The sequence below is a fragment of the Oncorhynchus kisutch genome, linkage group LG22 (genome assembly GCF_002021735.2).
Source record: "Oncorhynchus kisutch isolate 150728-3 linkage group LG22, Okis_V2, whole genome shotgun sequence".
Classification (NCBI taxonomy): domain Eukaryota; kingdom Metazoa; phylum Chordata; class Actinopteri; order Salmoniformes; family Salmonidae; genus Oncorhynchus; species Oncorhynchus kisutch.
Genome location: NC_034195.2, coordinates 57,906,292 through 57,927,979, shown reverse-complemented (window position 1 = coordinate 57,927,979; position 21,688 = coordinate 57,906,292). Strand labels below are relative to the sequence as shown.

At 46.1% G+C, this 21,688-nt stretch overlaps 2 protein-coding genes across 2 annotated transcripts in view; both read right to left on the bottom strand.

The window, feature by feature from the left end:
• Positions 1 to 4,745: 4,745 nt before the first annotated feature.
• Positions 4,746 to 21,682, bottom strand: LOC109867576 (uncharacterized). The gene is made up of 3 exons (XM_020456803.2): positions 20,820 to 21,682; positions 17,408 to 17,582; positions 4,746 to 6,654 (listed from the first exon to the last, which is right to left on the bottom strand). The coding sequence occupies exons 1-3, from the start codon at positions 21,498 to 21,500 to the stop codon at positions 5,234 to 5,236; spliced, it is 2,277 nt and encodes a 758-aa protein (XP_020312392.1). The 5' UTR covers positions 21,501 to 21,682; the 3' UTR covers positions 4,746 to 5,233.
• The window catches only part of LOC116356317 (uncharacterized), a 124,655-nt gene continuing 124,499 nt past the window's right edge, over positions 21,533 to 21,688 (bottom strand). The window contains exon 3 of the mRNA XM_031801477.1: positions 21,533 to 21,665. Coding sequence (XP_031657337.1) covers positions 21,533 to 21,665 — 133 coding nt within the window. The remainder of the gene's footprint in view (positions 21,666 to 21,688) is intronic.

Below are 21,688 nucleotides of genomic sequence, written 5' to 3'. Positions count from 1 at the left end.
AGTAGGACTTGGGCCAAGCTTGTACCGTCATACCCGAGAAGACGTGAGGCTGTAATCGCTGCTAAAGGCGCTTCAACAAAGTACTGAGTAAAGGGTCGAATACTTACAGAACCAGTCAAAGGTTTGGACGCACCTACTCATTCAAGGGTTTTTAATTATTTTTTACTATTTTCTACATTGTAGAATAATAGTGAAGACATCAAACTATGAAATAACACATATGGAATCATGTAGTAACCAAAAAAAAGTGTTAAACAAATCAAAATCAATTTGAGATTATTCCATGTAGCCTCCATTTGCCTTGATGACAGCTTTGCACACTCTTGGCATTCTCTCAACCAGCTTCACCTGGAATGCGTTTCCAACAGTCTTGAAGGAGTCCAACTCAAACCAAACCATCTCAATTGGGTTGAGGTCGGGTGATCGTGGCCAAATCATCTGATGCTCTCCTTCTTGGTCAAATAGCCCTTACACAGCCTGGAGGTGTGTTGGGTCATTATCCTGTTCAGGGATGGAAACTAGTCACCTTTCGGCGAAATTTGCCGTTTTGAATCCAAAATAGGTGACCTACGTGATTCGTGTGGATCCGATGAGAAAAGATCACTACTGGCTGTAAGCAGAGTGCAACGCAGCAAGTGACTGAAGAGAGAAGAGACAATCAATGTGCTAGTCACAGCATCATTGCGCGTTCTGGAAAGACTGGAAAGGCAGTTACAGCAGCGCGTCCCCTGAACGATAATGAAGAGGTGACGTTAGGTGAGAAGCCTGACCACGGAGACGGGGGTGAGAAGGTGATGAAGCGTACTTCATGAGCTGTAATCGAAAAACAACTGGCATTTGGAAAGTTTGAGCTGAGGGAGAAAGTGTGGTGGAACAAGTATTAGCATTGTTAAGTATCTTGCTAGCTGGATCAGATTCTCCCTTAGCTAGCCAGAGTAATGTTGAGCAACATTAGCCTACTCATCTGATCAAATAATTGAGTTTATGGTGTGAAAATTAGCTGGCTAATAAAGTCAGAGTTAACGTTACCTCATCTGATGTTGTAACGTTAGCTAGCTAATATTAGTAACCTAACCAATTCGCTATAGTATTAACTGGTATACGACTCCTTGCCGTTCAAGTTATAACAAGTTAGTTGCTTACTGGACCTGTGAGAAATGTTAACTAGCTAACAAACTAACCACTATCTGTTTCCCTCTACAGCATGTGGTTAATTTTCAGAATGATAGAATGAGGTGAAAATGAGGCGTTGCTTGTTAAACAAGTGGATTCAGGGATCAAGTGTAGCTGGACCTGGTTTAAACTGGATGCCACTATAGAGGTGAAAGAAACGCCACACACTTTCCCTCTTTCTCACTTTTGCTGGCACACTGTAGAACAGATGTCCACAGGCAGAAAGTGTATTATGTGCAGTGTAGCCCAAAGATAGTTTTTGTTGTGTTGAACTTGACAGTAACACCTGTGTGTGTGAGTGAGGGGGGGATTATATATATTTTTTTAACTCAGTGAACGTTATTTTTGCACACATGTAGCCTTGTGCACTTGATTGATGTCTACTATAGTGGCCACTATAATAGAGCAACAATAGAATGCCTGTTTGTTTAATTATATTTCTACTTTAAGATGTTTTTTCCCCAAATGCAATATTTATGTGGTCACAAGCGTTCTATTATAAAGACTATCATGGCTAACTGCAATATTAGTGTATTGTTCTTTCTCATTTGCAGTAAAGTCTAGGCAACAAATAACATTTGATTGCTTTCGTTACATTTTTAGGTAATGTTAGGTTAGCTACACTACATCTCATTCCAAATGGAGTTGGTCCTCCCTTTGCTGCTACAACAGCCTCCATTCTTCTGGGAAGGCTTTCCACTAGATGTTGGAACATTGCTGCTATAACAGCCTCCACTCTTCTGGGAAGGCATTCCACTAGATGTTGGATTATTGCTGCGGGGACTTGCTTCCATTCAGCCACAAGAGCATTAGTGAGGTCGAGCAGTGATGTTGGGCGACTAGGCCTGGCTCGTGTTCAGCTTTTCAATTCATCCAAAAGGTGTTCGACGGGGTTGACTGTGTAGGCCAGTCAAGTTCTTCCACACCGATCTCGACAAAACATTTCTGTATGAACCTCGTTTGGTGCACAGGGGCATTGTCACGGAGTCACAGATCTCTCCAGTAAGGCCATTATACTGCCAATGTTTGTCTATGGAGATTGCATGGCGGTGTGCTCGATTTTATACACCTGTCAGCAACCGGTGTGGCTGAAATAGCCAGATCCACTAATTTGAAGGGGTGTCCACGTACTTTTGTATATAAAGTTCATTCGGGTAGTATTCAGACCCCTTGACTTTTTCCACATTTTGTTACAACCTTATTCTAAAATTGATTAAATTGTTTTTATTCCTCAGTCTACACACAATACCCCATAATGACAGAGCAAAAACAGGTTGAGAAATGTTTGCAAAGAAAAATAAAATCACATTTACAAAAGTATTCAGACCCTTTACTCAGAACTTTGTTGAAGCACCTCTGGCTGCAATTACAGCCTTGAGTCTTCTTGGGTATGACGCTACAAGCTTGGCACACCTGTATTTGGAGAGTTTCTCCCATTCTCTGCAGATCCTCCCAATCGCTTGTCAGGTTGGATGTGGAGCATCACTGTACAGCTATTTTCAGGTCTCTCCAGAGAATCCGTAATCTGGCTGTGCCACTCGAGGACATTCAGAGACTTGTCCCGAAGTCACTCCTGCATTGTCTTTGCTGTGTGCTTAGGGTCGTTGTCCTGTTGGAAGGTGAACCTTCGCCCCCAGTTTGAGGTCCTGAGCACTTTGGAGCAGGTTTTCATCAAGGAGCTCTCTGTACTTTGCTCCATTCATCTCCCCCTCAATCCTGACTGGTTTACAGGGTATTTATTGTGTGTAGATTGATGAGGAACATGTTCTTTGAATCCATTTTAGAATACGGCTGTAACATACCTACATGTGGAAAAAGTCAAGGGGTTTTAAACTATACCATGCATTCCGAAAGTATGTTGCTATTGTTCTTCAAACTATGTGTAGGCAGGTTGCTTAGGATTCAAACCTTCTCAAACAGCTCGATTCATACTCTTTAGAGGAATAATAGATTTTACAGTGTCCTGCTATTAAAATTATGTAAATAAATCATTTGTAAATGTGTAATATTGGTACGTCAACATCTTCATTGCAAAAAAAAAAAAGTCAGTACATGTACAAACTTAACTTTAAGCTACACAAGAACTGTCCATTGATCAGCACAGCAATTGATAAAACAGGACCATGTTTGAAACACAAGTGGTTCTGAGTTTAATTCAGTATTTCACCGGTTGGCTACCAGTTATAGAAATCATGAATGCAGACGGGCTCGGAGCTGCTGTGTCCCAACCCAACCCCACCTGCTGTTATGTTGGTACGTACTGACCAAACAAAGGATCTTATGATTCATGTTTTCCTAAAATACAGGCAGCCAAACATTACTACAAGACAAAAACATCTCAATCAAGTCTGATGGTCTTGTAAATATAAAAGCAAAGCTGGATTTAATTGAATAAAACACCTTGAAAAGGTTTCGTAATGGGATGATGGGTTCTTCACACACCACAGTAAGACAATACATTACCTTGTATGTGGTACAAATCACATTATTGTGGAAGCCCCTCGAACAGTATGAATGAGGCTGTTTGAGAAGGTTTGAATCCCTAGCAACCTGCCTACACATAGTCTGAAGTATAATACCAACATAGCTCCAGTAGTAGGTCAAAGCTGGGTGCTGGAAACCCTGGTAGAGCATGTTGGGGGAATAGGCATGGGGTTAGGGTACGGGGTTAGGGATGGTGTTAGGTACGGGGTTAGGGGTTAGGGATGGTGTTAGTGTAACGGATGTGAAACGGCTAGCTAGTTAGCGGTGATGCGCGCTAAATAGCGTTTCAATCAGTGACGTCACTTGCTCTGAGACCTTGAAGTAGTGGTTCCCCTTTCTCTGCAAGGGCCACAGCTTTTGTGGAGCGATGGGTAATGATGCTTTGTGGGTGACTGTTGTTGATGTGTGCAGAGGGTCCCTGGTTCGCGCCCGGGTATGGGCGAGGGGACGGTTTAAAGTTGTACTGTTACATTAGGTAGGGGATTAGGGGTTAGGGTTGGTGTTAGGTAGGGGGTTAGGGATGGTGTTAGGTAGGGGGTTAGGGATGGTGTTAGGTAGGGGGGATAGATAGGGGGTTAGGGATGGTGTTAGGTAGGGGGTTAGGGATGGTGTTAGGTAGGGGGGATAGGTACGGGGTTAGGGATGGTGTTAGGGATGGGGTTAGGGATGGTGTTAGGTAGGGGGTTAGGGATGGTGTTAGGTAGGGGGTTAGGGATGGTGTTAGGTAGGGGGTTAGGGATGGTGTTAGGTATGGGGTTAGGTATGGGGTTAGGGATGGTGGTGCTCATGTCAACTTCCTTTCTTTTTTGGATTTAGACCAACGCCTTTTAAAACTTTATGTAGTTTTTTGTTTGTAATAGGGAATAGGGTGCCATTTGGGTCTAAAATAGTGCACTATATAGGGAATAGGGTGCCATTTGAGATGCCATCTGATGGCCTTACTAGCTTAACATAAATTAAGACTGTTAGACATTTTTCCAGAGGAAAGATTCATTAAAACTGCCTAAATCTTGTCTAAGAAGATTAGAGATTAGTTTGTGAACCGGAGACAATTACAGTTAACTGATAGGATGAATAAATACAAACAATTTAACATAATGGGTGGCAGATTTATGTTTCCATGTTGCAAGGAGCACAGTTTAACCAATCGGTCTGTCTTAAGTAAAAATCATCTCCATCCTGTCCAACAGCATTCCTTTGGGAGGCAGCCAGCAGCTGACAGTTTAACAACAAACTAGGAAAGACCAACTTGAGGATCATTGGACGAGTTTGTTTTGCGTTGTCCGGTGAACAGGGTGGGGTGGAGGTTGCATATTGTAGACCATTCCATTGGTCCTAAAGTGAAATCTCCACCCACCCGGGGCACCAGGCGATGCAAAAACAAAGTGGCCCAGAGAAAAGCACCGATACACATATCAAACTGTTGAAAAACAACACAGTCAAAACACACAAACCAGTGAAAACACACACACACACACACAGGAAAAATAATGTTTCACCAGGATTCACTCTTCTTCAAGCCAGCCATTCTTCAAAAACCAAACAAGAAAACGCCCAGTTAGCCTTCAATCATGTCTCAGTCCTCTATTTTTAGCCAACCCTTCTTATAGTCTATGAGCAGCTCCAAGTAGTACTGCCACTCTGGTTCAGAGTCATATTTCACCTGGAACACAGTCTTCAGGGGGTTAGGGTGTGGCTCATGTACCTGCACCACCAGACCCCTGTACCACACCTCCGTCCCGTCCCCCTCCTCGTAGAGGTGTTGTATCCGTCTCCCCACCAGGTCTGGGTAGTAGATCTTCATGACGGAGCGGGCGCGCTGCACGGCGGAGCGAAGGATCCAGCGGCGCCGGCGGTGGTCAGAGCTGTGGCAGGCAGACAAGAAGGGGCAGTACTTGATCTTCATGACGGAGCGGCGCAGGGAGGAGGACAGAGAGGAGGGCAGTCGGCTGAAGGATGAGAAGGTGGTGAGGTGGCGCAGGGTAGAAGAGAAGCCCCCAAAATGCAGCCCTCGCTGGGGGAGCTTGGAGGACATCCTCCTGGAAAGACATCCATCCCTGGTTCTTTCCCTGGCCTCTCCTCTGTCCCTCTTTCTCCTGGCCTCCCCATCCTCTGTCTCTGAGAGAGGAGGCTGACTGTGTCGGCGCAGTTCAGGGTCTGAGACAGAGACAGTCTGGTATCGCGTCTGTTGTCCTTTACGTCCCTCAGGAAACAACACCTTCTTCAGCTTGAGGATCATCCCTGACTGGCTCTTCGTCCTGAGGCCCTGGGACCAGGCTGAACCTGAGGATGGGGTCTTGTAGGACGGCACGGACAATAGTGTGGAGGCTCGATCCCTGTTGCTAGGAGACGAAGACAGCTCGTCTGAGGTCAAAGGGCACGTCCAGGAGTTAGACTCCTCCTCCTCCAGCAGGGGTGTGGCTGGTGGCTCCTCCTCTTCCTCCAGCTTATTGCCTCCATTCCGCTCTCCATCCCCCTTTCCGGTTTTCTCTCCATCACTCTTTCTATCCCTCCTGTCAGAGTCACTGCCTGCATTGTCACTACTCCACACCGGCCGGCCGTTCCTTTCCTCCTCCTCCTGATTAACAGTGTTCTTTAGAATGCTCCAGTCTCCAGCTTGCTCTGTGTTCCCACCACCCTCCAACACCGTGCGATCCCTCGTCCCTACAAACAGAGGTTTGGGGAAGCTCTTCTTCTTCTTCTTGCCTTTCCCCTCTTTCCTCTTGTGCATCTTAAAGTGTGAGGATGATGATGATCCTCTCTTCGGGTCCTCTCTCGGTCTCTGAGAGGAGAGGCTAGCTGTGGCTCTGCAGCTCGGGGTCTGAGACGGAGACAGACTGATACATTCCTCCAGGTGTTGTGGTGAGGTGGTGGTCTGTGTTCCAATGTCACAGCGGTTGGTGGGTTGTGAACATGGTCCACTGGCAGAGCTATTCCAACGATCCTCTGAACACAGCGTTCCTTCTGGTGTCCTGGCCGTGTCACATGGCTCTACACCTGAAACACAGGCAACATGGCCGTTAGGATGTCTTTAGCCTAATGTGTCAACTTGAAATGACAGGAGGATAAATCACATTGTTCTTTGATTGCAGTTCACCAAAAATAATCAAGAGATATGAAGAAGAAAAGAGTGAAAGACGTTAACGGGGAGGACAGAAAGACGTTAACGGGGAGGACAGAAAGACGTTAACGGGAGGACAGAAAGACGTTAACGGGAGGACAGAAAGACATTAACGGGGAGGACAGAAAGACGTTAACGGGGAGGACAGAGAGACGTTAACGGGGAGGACAGAGAGACGTTAACGGGAAGACAGAAAGACGTTAGCGGGAGGACAGACAGACGTTAGCGGGAGGACAGAAAGACGTTAACGGGAGGACATAAAGACGTTAACGGGAGGACAGAAAGACGTTAGCGGGAGGACAGAAAGACGTTAGCGGGAGGACAGAAAGACGTTAGCGGGAGGACAGAAAGACGTTAGCGGGAGGACAGAAAGACGTTAACGGGAGGACAGAAAGACGTTAACGGGAGGACAGAAAGACGTTAACGGGAGGACAGAAAGACGTTAACGGGAGGACAGAAAGACGTTAACGGGAGGACAGAAAGACGTTAACGGGAGGACAGAAAGACGTTAACGGGAGGACAGAAAGACGTTAACGGGAGGACAGAAAGACATTAACGGGGATGACAGAAAGACGAAGTAAATCAAAGTTGAACATTTCCCTGGAGAAAGGAGAGCAGACAAAGTCCCACGTCCAGTCTAAACTGCCACAGTGACTAGACACAGAATTGCAACAGACCAGATAACTGCACTCCACCACCAACCAGACCGCTCCACCACCACCAACCAGACCGCTCCACCAACCAGACCGCTCCACCAACCAGACCGCTCCACCACTCCACCCCACCACTCAACCAGACCACTCCACCACTCAACCAGACCACTCCACCACTCAACCAGACCACTCCACCACTCAACCAGACCACTCCACCACTCAACCAGACCACTCCACCACTCAACCAGACCACTCCACCACTCAACCAGACCACTCCACCACTCAACCAGACCACTCCACCACTCAACCAGACCACTCCACCAGGCCCCTTCACCACACCGCCAAGCAGACCACTCCACCACACCGCCAACCAGACCACTCCACCAGTTCCCTCCACCAGACCACTCCACCAACCAGACCACCAACCACACCACTCCACCAGGCCCCTCCACCAGACCACTGCACCAGATCACTCCACCAACCAGACCACTGCACCAGATCACTCCACCAACCAGACCACTCCACCAACCAGACCACTCCACCACACCGCCAACCAGACCACTCCACCACTCCGCCAACCAGACCACTCCACCACTCCGCCAACCAGACCACTCCACCACTCAACCAGACCACTCCACCAGACCACACCGCCAACCAGACCACTCCACCAACCAGACCACTCCACCAACCAGACCACTCCACTCCACCACTCAACCAGACCACTCCACCACTCAACCAGACCACTCCACCAGACCACACCGCCAACCAGACCACTCCACCAGGCCCTTCCACCACCAGACCACTCCACCAACCAGACCGCTCCACCCACCACACCACCAACCAGACCGCTCCACCCACCACACCACCAACCAGACCACTCCACCAGACCACACCACCAACCAGACCACAGCACTCCACCAGTTCCCTCCACCAGGCCCTTCCACCACACCACCAACCAGGCCCCTCCACCAGGCCCCTCCACCCAACTCATATTTCGCTGAGACTAAAACAGTGTTCATCTATTAAAATCAGAAAACAATGAGTCCCAAATGGCACCCTATTACTGAAATAGTGCACTACTTTTGACCAGGACTCATTTGGCAGGCACCCAATGACTGAACAGTGTTTACCTCAGCCTCCGAGTGAAAGGTGAGAATACTAATAGTGCTGCAGTATACAGGCTACATGACAACACAGTCTGCTGCTACAGAAGATCAACATGAATAAACCAACTCACCTGGGTTTCAACATCTTTCAAATACTTTGCGTTTGCTTTAGCCTGCCTACAGTTCCATTTGGGCAGGGTTAGTAAATTGTAACTTCCATTGGTTCCTTTGTGCAAGGCAAAGCACAACCCAGCCTAGTGTAATTATTTGAACCCAGGTCTGAATATTTATTTTTTAATACAGGAAGAAAAGGGTCAGGTAGAAGTCAAGTTCCCATGTGACCCCCATGTGACCCACATGTGAACACTAACAAAGTCAGCACTCAGCAGAGAACAGGAAATAACCAACTATCTGGCTGGATTAGATGATTCAGTTAGTGAAATCAGTTATGTTGACAGAGGTCAAAAGATGAAATCAGTCACAACTGTTGAGATAATGTCAAAGACTAGTGTGTTTTTTTAACCAAACTTTACCAAATAAATATCAAGTTTAAAATCTACTTCATAAAAAAAGTTAGAGATGCTAGTGATATGATGTCAGTGTTGTTTTTTCCAACACATTTCTGTAGGGGACAAATGGAGGTTTGAGATGAAAGGTTGAAAGGCGAATTTAAAATGTTTTTTTTGGGGGGGGGGGGTTTGGTTAAAAATAAAAAGGCAAAATGGACATTTGAAATGAAAAGGATAAAAGAAAAGAGATGTGAAAAGGAGAGAGAGGGGTAGCTTGGTTATGGACACGTTTAACTACTCCATCCGGTCACTAACCCAGAGGACAGAATACAGGTCCCTAAATGGTCCACCACTTCCTTCCTTTTAGTTGCACTGTATCACATGGTGCTGTTCTATACCCTGATCCCAGATCTGTTTGGGCTGTAAAGCCAACTCCCATGGTCATGCCAAACACGATCTGGGACCAGGCTTGCTGTTCTATAATCCTACAGAAGGGAAAAATCCATTGTTTTCATTAGAAATGTTTTTCATGTCAGCAATAAGTTTTCAAGATATTGGACTTTCAAGAAGCAGAAGTGTCACCAGCCACACCATGATGATATAAAATGCACATAAAGATGCATCTACAGGAAGAAGGTAATCATGTTGTTAATATGGTCGAATATTAACAGCAGTTATCACAGTGTTATTAACTCTAAGGGTTATTAGTTCAATAATCATAGGTAGAGTTAGTTGACATTTCAACTTGAGTTGTGTGGTTAGAACTAGTGTGATACTGGATTGTTTGTGAGTATTGTTACATGCACACAACAATATGATTATTGTGAAGTCAGATTGATATAGTTTGATGTAAACGTTTACATGCGTTGCAAGAAGAACGGTTCCCTAATAATCTTGTTAACACGACATCTGAAATCAGGCTACATGATAGGACTATGATAAATGCAGAAAAATCGGCAAATCAAAATAAACATTCAAACATGTTATATTTGTGAAGCAGTCGCGCATAAGGGGGAGGCTCTGCTGGCACATGCTCAGATCAAACACCAACCAGACCACTCCACCACCAACCAGACCACTCCACCACCAACCAGACCACTCCACCACCAACCAGACCACTCCACCACCAACCAGACCACTCCACCACCAACCAGACCACTCCACCACCAACCAGACCACTCCACCACCAACCAGACCACTCCACCACCAACCAGACCACTCTACCAAATTGAGTTGGTTAGAATTAGTGAGGGGGAGGCTCTGCTGGCACATGCTCAGATCAAACACCAACCAGACCACTCCACCACCAACCAGACCACTCCACCACCAACCAGACCACTCCACCACCAACCAGACCACTCCACCACCAACCAGACCACTCCACCACCAACCAGACCACTCCACCACCAACCAGACCACTCCACCACCAACCAGACCACTCCACCACCAACCAGACCACTCCACCACCAACCAGACCACTCCACCACCAACCAGACCACTCCACCACCAACCAGACCACTCCACCACCAACCAGACCACTCCACCACCAACCAGACCACTCCACCACCAACCAGACCACTCCACCACCAACCAGACCACTCCACCACCAACCAGACCAGAACTTGAGTTGTGTGGTTAGAACTAGTGAGGGGGAGGCTCTGCTGGCACATGCTCAGATCAAACACCAACCAGACCACTCCACCACCAACCAGACCACTCCACCACCAACCAGACCACTCTACCAAATTGAGTTGGTTAGAATTAGTGAGGGGGAGGCTCTGCTGGCACATGCTCAGATCAAAACACCAACCAGACCACTCCACCACCAACCAGACCACTCCACCACCAACCAGACCACTCTACCAAATTGAGTTGGTTAGAATTAGTGAGGGGGAGGCTCTGCTGGCACATGCTCAGATCAAACACCAACCAGACCACTCCACCACCAACCAGACCACTCCACCACCAACCAGACCACTCTACCAAATTGAGTTGGTTAGAATTAGTGAGGGGGAGGCTCTGCTGGCACATGCTCAGATCAAACACCAACCAGACCACTCCACCACCAACCAGACCACTCCACCACCAACCAGACCACTCCACCACCAACCAGACCACTCCACCACCAACCAGACCACTCTACCAAATTGAGTTGGTTAGAATTAGTGAGGGGGAGGCTCTGCTGGCACATGCTCAGATCAAACACCAACCAGACCACTCCACCACCAACCAGACCACTCCACCACCAACCAGACCACTCCACCACCAACCAGACCACTCCACCACCAACCAGACCACTCCACCACCAACCAGACCACTCTACCAAATTGAGTTGGTTAGAATTAGTGAGGGGGAGGCTCTGCTGGCACATGCTCAGATCAAACACCAACCAGACCACTCCACCACCAACCAGACCACTCCACCACCAACCAGACCACTCCACCACCAACCAGACCACTCCACCACCAACCAGACCACTCTACCAAATTGAGTTGGTTAGAATTAGTGAGGGGGAGGCTCTGCTGGCACATGCTCAGATCAAACACCAACCAGACCAGAACTTGAGTTGTGTGGTTAGAACTAGTGAGGGGGAGGCTCTGCTGGCACATGCTCAGATCAAACACCAACCAGACCAGAACTTGAGTTGTGTGGTTAGAACTAGTGAGGGGGAGGCTCTGCTGGCACATGCTCAGATCAAACACCAACCAGACCAGAACTTGAGTTGTGTGGTTAGAACTAGTGAGGGGGAGGCTCTGCTGGCACATGCTCAGATCAAACACCAACCAGACCAGAACTTGAGTTGTGTGGTTAGAACTAGTGAGGGGGAGGCTCTGCTGGCACATGCTCAGATCAAACACACCACTGTAACTCTGATGAAGCTGTTTACATGTCCTAAAAATTACATCATTATATGAATGCTCAGTGTTTGAGATCAATTGACACCCTTTACCATCGCACTTTGAGATTTATTTTAAACTGCAAAACCCTTACGCACCACTGCACTTTGTAAACCAGGGTTGGCTGGCCTTCTCTAGTCAGTTGTAGGCTCAGTCACTGGTATACTTTTATTTACAAAGATATTTTGGGTTTACTACCTTTTTATTTGGGCATTTGTATTGTTCAGAAATGTGGTGGGTACTCTCTTCGTTCGCTGGACTTTATCCTGCTAACTGTTCCAAATGTCCGAACTGAATTTGGTAAAAGGGATTTTATGTCCTCTGCGCCATAGTCTTGGAACGCCTTACAAAATACTTTTAAAGTGGAAGAACTTGTCCCGATCGGTGTTTTTAAATCACTGATGAATGATCTTGAGACTGATTTCCAGACCTGTCAATGTTTTTGTTATTCTCTTGTGAATTCTATGGTTTTTATTAGATTACTTGTAGTTTTTCATGTTGTTTGTCTGTAATGTTTGTAATGACTTGGTGCTGCCTATCTTGGCCAGGACGCTCTTGAAAAAGAGATTTTAAATCTCAATGAGCCCTTCCTGTTTAAATAAATAAAATATATACATTTTTTATTTATTTTTTAGCATCGTCGTATGCCGATTTAAGATAAGCAGAGAAAAGGTGACTAATGTCGTACTCGGCTTACTGCCATAAATCAGTTTAATATCAGATTGTTAGTGTGCATGGAAACGTAGCCAGTGATGTAGTAAACGGAGGGGTAACAGAGCAGAAAGCAGCAGATACCTGGGCTGTCTTTTGGGGAGCATCAGGTGACGGCGACTCTGCAAAACAATAAATGGAATGGATTTGAAATTAAATTAAAATGTTAACAGTTCGAAAATGGAGAGGGAATGGAAAACATGCTTATTAATACAATTATAGTAGTATCTCTCCCATTACTAGAAATTATATTCAAGAACCTGAAATCACATTTATAAAACCTGAGAACCTCTTGCCTACTAAACATTTTATAAAGAATGAAGGAGTGAATCCTAACTTCCATGAAAGTTCAGTCTCCCATTGAGATCAATGCAAGTGAAAATATGATTTGCCCCGACTTTGACTCAGTGCAGTAGCGTGACTATACGACTCAGTGCAGTAGCGTGACTATACGACTCAGTGCAGTAGCGTGACTATACGACTCAGTGCAGTAGCGTGACTATACGACTCAGTGCAGTAGCGTGACTATACGACTCAGTGCAGTAGCGTGACTATACGACTCAGTGCAGTAGCGTGACTATACGACTCAGTGCAGTAGCGTGACTATACGACTCAGTGCAGTAGCGTGACTATACGACTCAGTGCAGTAGCGTGACTATACGACTCAGTGCAGTAGCGTGACTATACGACTCAGTGCAGTAGCGTGACTATGCATATAGAGGAACGACTCGGTACAGACTCAGCTCTCATTGTTAAAGGAAGGAAATAACAGCGCAGTAGAGGGGGATTTCCAGAACCAGCCTGTTACCACGGTGACCTGCTGGGAGTGAAGCACTAGTATTATGGGATGGTAAAAAAACTCCAGGAAGCATCTGAAATGGCCCCCAATTCCATATGACCCTGGTCAACAGTAGAGCCCTATATATGGACCCTGGTCAACAGTAGGGCCCTATATATGGGAAATGGGAAATATAATACTGTAGCAACAGCACACATTTAACACCATGCAAGCCTTGAAGTTGTTGACATTCTTTCTGCATTTAATACTGCCATTCTGGGTTTAGCAATGAATGGACTCCCAAATCAAACAAGCCAATAGCATCATAGTCCCTCGCTAAATCCAAATGTTCTTTTCTAAACCAACCTGGATCTGGTTAACAGAAGGCTTCGTGTGACAAAAACAGATATGACATCATCAGTGATTTCGATCAATCACAGACTGATTACTGGAGACATACTGAACACACAGTACCTTCCTCTGCAAACACATACTTTTTCATCACCAAACATGACAGTGTGTGTGGGGGTTAGGGTGGGGGGGGGGTCACGGTTGCTTATTTGGAATAAACACATGATATACAGCATGTTGAGCGCACAGTGCAATGAAATGTTTACTTGCAGGTTCACCTCTCGACAATAGGAAAGTAATTAAGTGAGTAAAGGGTAATAAAAACAACAAAGCTCAGTGTGTGTGCCAATAACAAAAAGGAGACCAACTGAATAACAGAGGAGTCTCAACTCCATTGAAACAACTTTTTAGTCCAGGCTAAGTAAGCTTCCGATGTCTGGGGAATCTCCAGAACACCACCAACCAGACCTGGGAAACTGGCCCATATAAAAACCAGACCTGGGAAACTGGCCCAAATTGTTTTTACTTTTGTAAGCTTCCTATGTCTGGGGAATCTCCAGAACACCACCAACCAGACCTGGGAAACTGGCCCAAATTGTTTTTACTTTTGTAAGCTTCCTATGTCTGGGGAATCTCCAGAACACCACCAACCAGACCTGGGAAACTGGCCCATATAAAAACCAGACCTGGGAAACTGGCCCAAATGGGGACCCCTTCAAGGTCCCCATTTTATCCAGGTCCCCATTTTATCCAGTTCCCCTTCAAGGTCCCCATTTTATCCAGTTCCCCTTCAAGGTCCCCATTTTATCCAGGTCCCCTTCAAGGTCCCCATTTTATCCAGGTCCCCTTCAAGGTCCCCATTTTATCCAGGTCCCCTTCAAGGTCCCCATTTTATCCAGGTCCCCTTCAAGGTCCCCATTTTATCCAGGTCCCCTTCAAGGTCCCCATTTTATCCAGGTCCCCTTCAAGGTCCCCATTTTATCCAGTTCCCCTTCAAGGTCCCCATTTTATCCAGGTCCCCTTCAAGGTCCCCATTTTATCCAGGTCCCCTTCAAGGTCCCCATTTTATCCAGGTCCCCTTCAAGGTCCCCATTTTATCCAGGTCCCCTTCAAGGTTCCCATTTTATCCTGGTCCCCATGCAACATCTCCAGTTCACACAGATAGCAGGCATGTGACTATGTTTCTGTTCAGCCTCTCAGTAATACTCAATGTAAGACATTTGCTTCTGCTTTCACCCAGATTCCAAACTGAAACGCCAGGCAGCCATCAGTCAGGCCACAATGGAGAGACACACACACACGTGCAGTTTATGATGAGGGAGGATGATTTTCTTTTTCATGAAGATGGCCTTATTTCTATTACAGCATATTGGATGACTCTCATTCATATTCTATTCACCCAAAAATAGGCTATTTTTCCTGTACCCATCATGAGGTTGCTACAACCTAGCCTATGAATGAAAGTTTACAATGTCGAGAGAAAAATTTGAGATGACAGAAAATGACACAATACCACATTGCACACTCTTGCCTGCATCTAACTCATCTAGAGTGTAACCATTAATCCAACAGTTGCAAACGAGAGTTTCTATTGGACAAATTCTGGTGTTTTTATCCCTGTTTCATTTGCTTCCATTTATATGCTCTCTCTTTCTCTCTTTCTTTCTCTCCCTCTCTTAGAGGACCGGAGCCCTAGGACCATGCCTCAGGACTACCTGGCCTGATGACTCCTTGCTGTCCCCAGTCCACCTGGCCCTAGGACCATGCCTCAGAACTACCTGGCCTGATGACTCCTTGCTGTCCCCAGTCCACCTGGCCGTGCTGCTGCTCCAGTTTCAACGGTTCTGCCTGCGGCTATGGAACCCTGACCTGTTCACCGGATGTGCTACCTGTCCCAGACCTGCTGTTTTCAACTCTCTAGAGACAGTAGGAGTGGTAGAGATACTCTCAATGATCGGCTATGAAAAGCCAACTGACATTTACTCATGAGGTGCTGACCTGTTGCACCCTCGACAACTACTGTGATTATTATTTTTTTGACCCTGCTGGTCATTTATGAACATCTTGGCCATGTTCTGTTATAATCTCCACCCGGCACAGCCAGAAGAGGACTGGCCACCCCTCATAGCCTGGTTCCTCTAGGTTTCTTCCTAGGTTTTGGCCTTTCTAGGGAGCTTTTCCTAGCCACCGTGCTTCTACACCTGCATTGCTTGCTGTTTGGGGTTTTAGGCTGGGTTTCTGTACAGCACTTTGTGACATCATCTGATGTAAGAGGGGCTTTATAAATACATTTGATTGACTGATAGTTTAAAAAATGTTTTTCAACAGAATCGGCGGAATGAACACACCCTTGATCACGCATAAAACACAGTTCACTTTCATAGCAGCCATGTTGTATTCATTCTAACCTCTATGCACTCTCCTCCTCTCACATTTTCCCTTCGTTTGTGGACTTCAAATGAGCAACACATCACCGGTATGTGACCAGGCGAAAAAAAACTTTCCAAGCCAAACCGCTACACACAGCCTAGATCGTTGTCCCCGTATTAGCTAAAGTAACGTTCTAGTCAACATAGCTAATAGAACTAATACGTTAGTAAACCAGCTACAATCATGCAGTAACGTTACAGTGTGCAGTCAGTAAGCCGTTTATTAGTTACACCAGTTTATTATTGCCCCGGTGGCAATGAATTAATAAAACCAAAAGCTTTCCTTGATTTGGAAGAGTTCCAGTGTTGGATAGCCATAGCCAGCTAACTAACATAGCATCCCTCTCTGTTGGATAGCCATAGCCAGCTAACTAACATAGCATCCCTCTGTTGGATAGCCATAGCCAGCTAACTAACATAGTTTAGTTACTCATACGGAGAGATGCTATCTAGCTGCATTTGCTAGCTAAGTGAGGGGGGAAAAAAAAGACACTTGCTTTATTTTTTTGTTGAAAACCAGAAAATCATGCCAGCCGGTTTGCTTATTATACGGAATTTGAAATTATTTATACTTTTGTTATCAGAAAAATAAGAGCCAACAGTGCAGTTTCCTGCTAAAGAGACAGTCCATTATGGTCTAAACATAACAATATTTCTTGGCATGACCCCAGGAAAAGCTGATTCTAACAGCTAATTGGAACCAAGATAAATAAATGAATGACTGGCCGACATTGTGACGGATATCAAGGATATGGACAATGTCAATGATAAGTAAATTAGATTTCCACTATCTAGAACATGTATCTTTACTAATGTGTATGTACACCAGTGATTGAGATACAAGCATTCGAGTGGTATACTACAAATTAGATTCAATGAATTAGCCAGCTAACTTATCTAAATATTCAGAAATAACACATTTTTGTTGTTGTTGATAATCTTAAAATGGGCTCAACAACCAAACACAGATAGAAGTTTAGCTTTCTAAATGAACCAGACACTTAACAGCTATTTCCGTTTATTTATCAAAGTTAGCTAACTCATTGATCCTGCTTTGTAGTATACCTCTCTGGCCAACTGTGATCTAACCCTCTGGGGCCTGGCTAACAGCTAACTCACCCAGGCTTTATCAGGGGCCAGGCTAACGGCTAACTCACCCAGGCTCTATCAAGGGCCAGGCTAACGGCTAACTCACCCAGGCTCTTGCAGACACAGCTGTGATAGTAGAGGTTGAGAACGTCAGGGTAGATGTTAGGCAGGTGTTTGAGTGACAGGAGCCTGCGGAGCTTGGAGGAACATGGTCGTTTCTGCAGCGTCACCAGGTGTCTCTCCTCAGACAGGGTGGTAGGTCTCAACTCCACCTTGTGCTCCTGTCATTACATCAGATCAACTTTATTGTAAGCCTGAAATACAGAACTGTTTTGTGCTAACATTCCACTCCTCATACTATGTGTCATATGCCAACAAGTAGATGGAGTGGAATGTTAGCACAAAACAAACTGGTACCCAGGCTACTTTGTAGTCTTGACAGAAATGTGCTTTACGTACAGGGACTTGACATGGGTAATTCATCAGACACAAACAGCAAATGAAATGTGATACACTACATGACCAAAAGTATGTGGACAACTGCTTATCCAACATCTCATTCCAAAATCATGGGCATTCATTTTGAGTTTCTCCCCCCTTCACTGCTATAACAGCCTCCACTCTTCTGGGAAGGCTTTCCACTAGATGTTGGAGCTTTGCTGCTATAACAGCCTCCACTCTTCTGGAAAGGCTTTCCACTAGATGTTGGAGCATTGCTGCTATAACAGCCTCCATTCTTCTGGGAAGGCTTTCCACTAGATGTAGGAACATTGCTGCTATAACAGCCTCCACTCTTCTGGGAAGGCTTTCCACTAGATGTAGGAACATTGCTGCTATAACAGCCTCCACTCTTCTGGGAAGGCTTTCCACTAGATGTTGGAGCATTGCTGCTATAACAGCCTCCACTCTTCTGGGAAGGCTTTCCACTAGATGTAGGAACATTGCTGCTATAACAGCCTCCACTCTTCTGGGAAGGCTTTCCACTAGATGTTGGAGCATTGCTGCTATAACAGCCTCCACTCTTCTGGGAAGGCTTTCCACTAGATGTTGGAACATTGCAGCGGGGACTTGCTTCCATTCAGCCACAAGAACATTAGTGAGGTCGGGCACTAATATTGAGCGATTAGGCCTGGCTCGCAGTAGGTGTTCCAATTCATTGCAAAGGTGTTCAATGGGGTTGAGGTCAGGGCTCTGTGCAGGCCAGTCAAATTGGAACTACGCATTCGGGCAGGCAGCGTTCTCCTGGCATCCGCCAAACCCAGATTCGTCAGCGCCAGATGGTGAAGCGTGAGTCATCACTCCAGAGAATGTGTTTTCACTGCTCCAGAGTCTAATGGTGGTGAGCTTTACACCACTCCAGCCAATGCTTGGCATTGCGCATGGTGATCTTAGGCTTGTGTGCGGCTGCTCGGCCATGAAAACCCATTTCATTAAGCTCCCGACAAACAGTTCTTCTGACGTTGCTTCCAGAGGCAGTTTCGGGAGTATTGCAACCGAGGACAGACGACTTTATGTGCTACGCACTTCAGCAATGGGTGTGGCTAAAATAGCAGAATACACTAATTTGAAGGGGTGTCCACATACTTTTGTATACAGTGCATTCAGAAAGTATTCAGACCCTTGACTTTTTCCACATTTTGTTACGTTATGGGCTTATTCTATAATGGGTAAAGAACATTTAAAATGTCATCGATCTACACACAATACCCCAAAGTGACAAAGTGAAAACAGGTTTTTATATATTTTTGCAAATGTATAAAAAAAAAGAACAGAGGGCGGCAGGTAGCCTAGTGGTTAAAGCGTTGGACTAGTAACCGAAAGGTTGCAAGTTCAAATCCCCGAGCTGACAAGGTACAAATCTGTCGTTCTGTCCCTGAACAGGCAGTTAACCCACTGTTCTTAGGCCGTCATTGAAAATAAGAATTTGTTCTTAACTGACTTGCCTAGTAAAATAAAGGTTAAAAAAATTATTTAAAAAATACCTTAATTACATAAGTATTCAGAACCTTTGCTATGAGACTCGGAATTGAGTTCTCCAACTTGGAGTCCACCTGTGGTAAATTGAATTGATTGGACATGATTTGGAAAGGCACACACCTGTCTATATAAGGTCCTACAGTGGACAGTGCATGTTAGAACAAAAACCAAGTCATGAGGTTGAAGGAATTGTCCGTAGAGTTCAGAGACAGGATTGTGTCGATTGGCACAGATTGGGGGAAGGGTACCAAAAAATGTCTGCAGCATTGAAGGTCCCCAAGAAAACAGTGGCCTCCCTCTTTCTTAAATGGAAGAAGTTTGGAACCACCAAGACTCTTGCTAGAGCTGGCCGCCCAGCCAAACTGAACATTTGGGGACCAAGAACCCGATGGTCACTCTGACAGAGCTCCAGAGTTCCTCTGTGGAGATGGGATAACCTTCCAGCAGGACAACCATCTCTGCAGCACTCCACCAATCAGACCTTATGGTAGAGTGGCCAGACTGAATCCACTCCTCAGTAAAAAGCGGATCAGTTTGCCAAAAAGCACCTAAAGGACTTTCAGATGATGCAAAACAAGATTCTCTGGTCTGATGAAATCAAGATTGAACTCTGTGGCCGAAATGCCAAGCGTCACATCTGGAGGAAACCAGGCACCATCCCTACGGTGAAGCATGGTGGCATCATGTTGTGGGAATGTTTTTCAGCAGCAGGGACTGGGAGACTAGTCAGGATCGAGGGAAAGATGAACAGAGCAAAGTACAGAGAGATCCTTATGAAAACCTGCTCCAGAGCGCTCAGGAGCTCGGGAAGGTGAATCTTCGCCCCAGACTAATAGGACAACGACCCTAAGCACACAGCCAAGACAACACAGGAGTGGCTTCGGGACAAGTCTCTAAATGTCCTTGAGTGGCACAGCCAGACTTGAACATGATCAAACATCGCTGGAGAGACCTAAAAATAGCTGTGTAGTGACGCTCCCCATCCAACCTGACAGAGCTTGAGAGGATCTGCAGAGAAGAATGGGAGAAACTCCTCAAATACAGGTGTGCCAAGCTTGTAGCGTCATACCCAAGAAAACTTGAGGCTGTAATCACTGTCAAAGGTACTTCAACAAAAGTATTCAGACCCTTTACTCAGTACTATGTAAATGGTATATTTCAGTTTTATATTTTTTATAAATTTGCTAAAATATCTAAACCTGTTTTTGCTTTGTCATTATGGGGTGGGTATTGTGATGTCAATATGGGGTATTGTGATGTCATTATGGGGTATTGTGATGTCATTATGGGGTATTGTGTGTAGATTGATGAGGAAAAAAACAAGTTAATCCATTTCAGAATAAGGCTGTAACGTAATGTGGAAAAAGTCAAGGGGTCTGAATACTTTCCGAATGCACTGCAATGAAATGAGTGACCCGTCACGTGTAATGAAATGAGTGACCCGTCACGTGTAAGGAAATGAGTGACGTTATGTATTATATGTGGTGCTAAAATTGATTTGATTTAAGATTAGATCGAGATCCAGTACGTCACAACTGTACCTGGAGAACCTGGTCGATGTAGACCCCCTGGACCTGAGGGAAGAGCAGCTCCTTGACCACCAGCATGGGAACAAACACCGCGCCTGCCCTCATCACATGGGGGAAGGGACACTGCTTCTGGGCTACATACTGCCCCAGTCTCTGGAGCACATTCTGGAGGGCAGCCTGGGTCTCTGGTCCCCTCAGCCACACCTCCCTGGCCTCAGAACCCAGCAGAGAGGTCACCTTCTGGGCCTTGGGTGGGGAAATGGCGAAGGAGGTAAGGGAGATGTCCAGCTGGGACAGCCAGGTTTGGAGCTCTGTGGGGGGGGTGTGGGACACACAGCTGGAAACCAGGTTACAAAGTAAGAGGTGCAGCTCTAGGAAGTGCTGTCTGGCTGGTCGGGAGCTGTAGTTGCTGTCTGAAAGGGCATGAGGGCTGCGGCTGGATTTGGCTACAGCTGTAGCGTCAGTGGGTGACTGTGGGACCTCTGTAGAGCAGGGAGGGGGAGCAACATCCCGGAGCATGTTATCTGGCAGGACGATCTTATAAGTGGATAGTTTGAGACATTGAGGAGGGATGTTTTGAAGGTTCAGTTTGGTGGTGGCTGGGTTGGTGGATTGGGGAGGGCTGGATGATTTGGGGTGTGGTGTAGCAGTCTGGTCATAGGGCTTCTGATGGGCCTGGGGAGGGTGGTGCATGTTATGGGTGAACGCGCCAACTATCCTATGCCTTATTGAGAGGGGTTGGGGTGGAGTTGTTGATTTGGGACGTAGGGGGGGCTGCGGCGGATTGGGTGGATAGTGGTTGGACTGGGGCTGGGATGGATGGTGGTTGGACTGGGGCTGGGATGGATGGTGGTTGGACTGGGATGGATGGTGGTTGGACT

What these genes read in the sequence shown, in the direction of transcription:
- LOC109867576 (XM_020456803.2), bottom strand. Translation starts at nt 21,500, where the DNA reads ATGCACCACCCTCCCCAGGCCCATCAGAAGCCCTATGACCAGACTGCT. An exon ending in ACATCGACCAGGTTCTCCAG is followed by an intron (nt 17,583 to 20,819) that starts GTACAGTTGTGA and finishes ATGTAATGACAG; the next exon opens with GAGCACAAGGTGGAGTTGAG. An exon ending in CTGTGTCTGCAAGAGCCTGG is followed by an intron (nt 6,655 to 17,407) that starts GTGAGTTAGCCG and finishes CCTGTGTTTCAG; the next exon opens with GTGTAGAGCCATGTGACACG.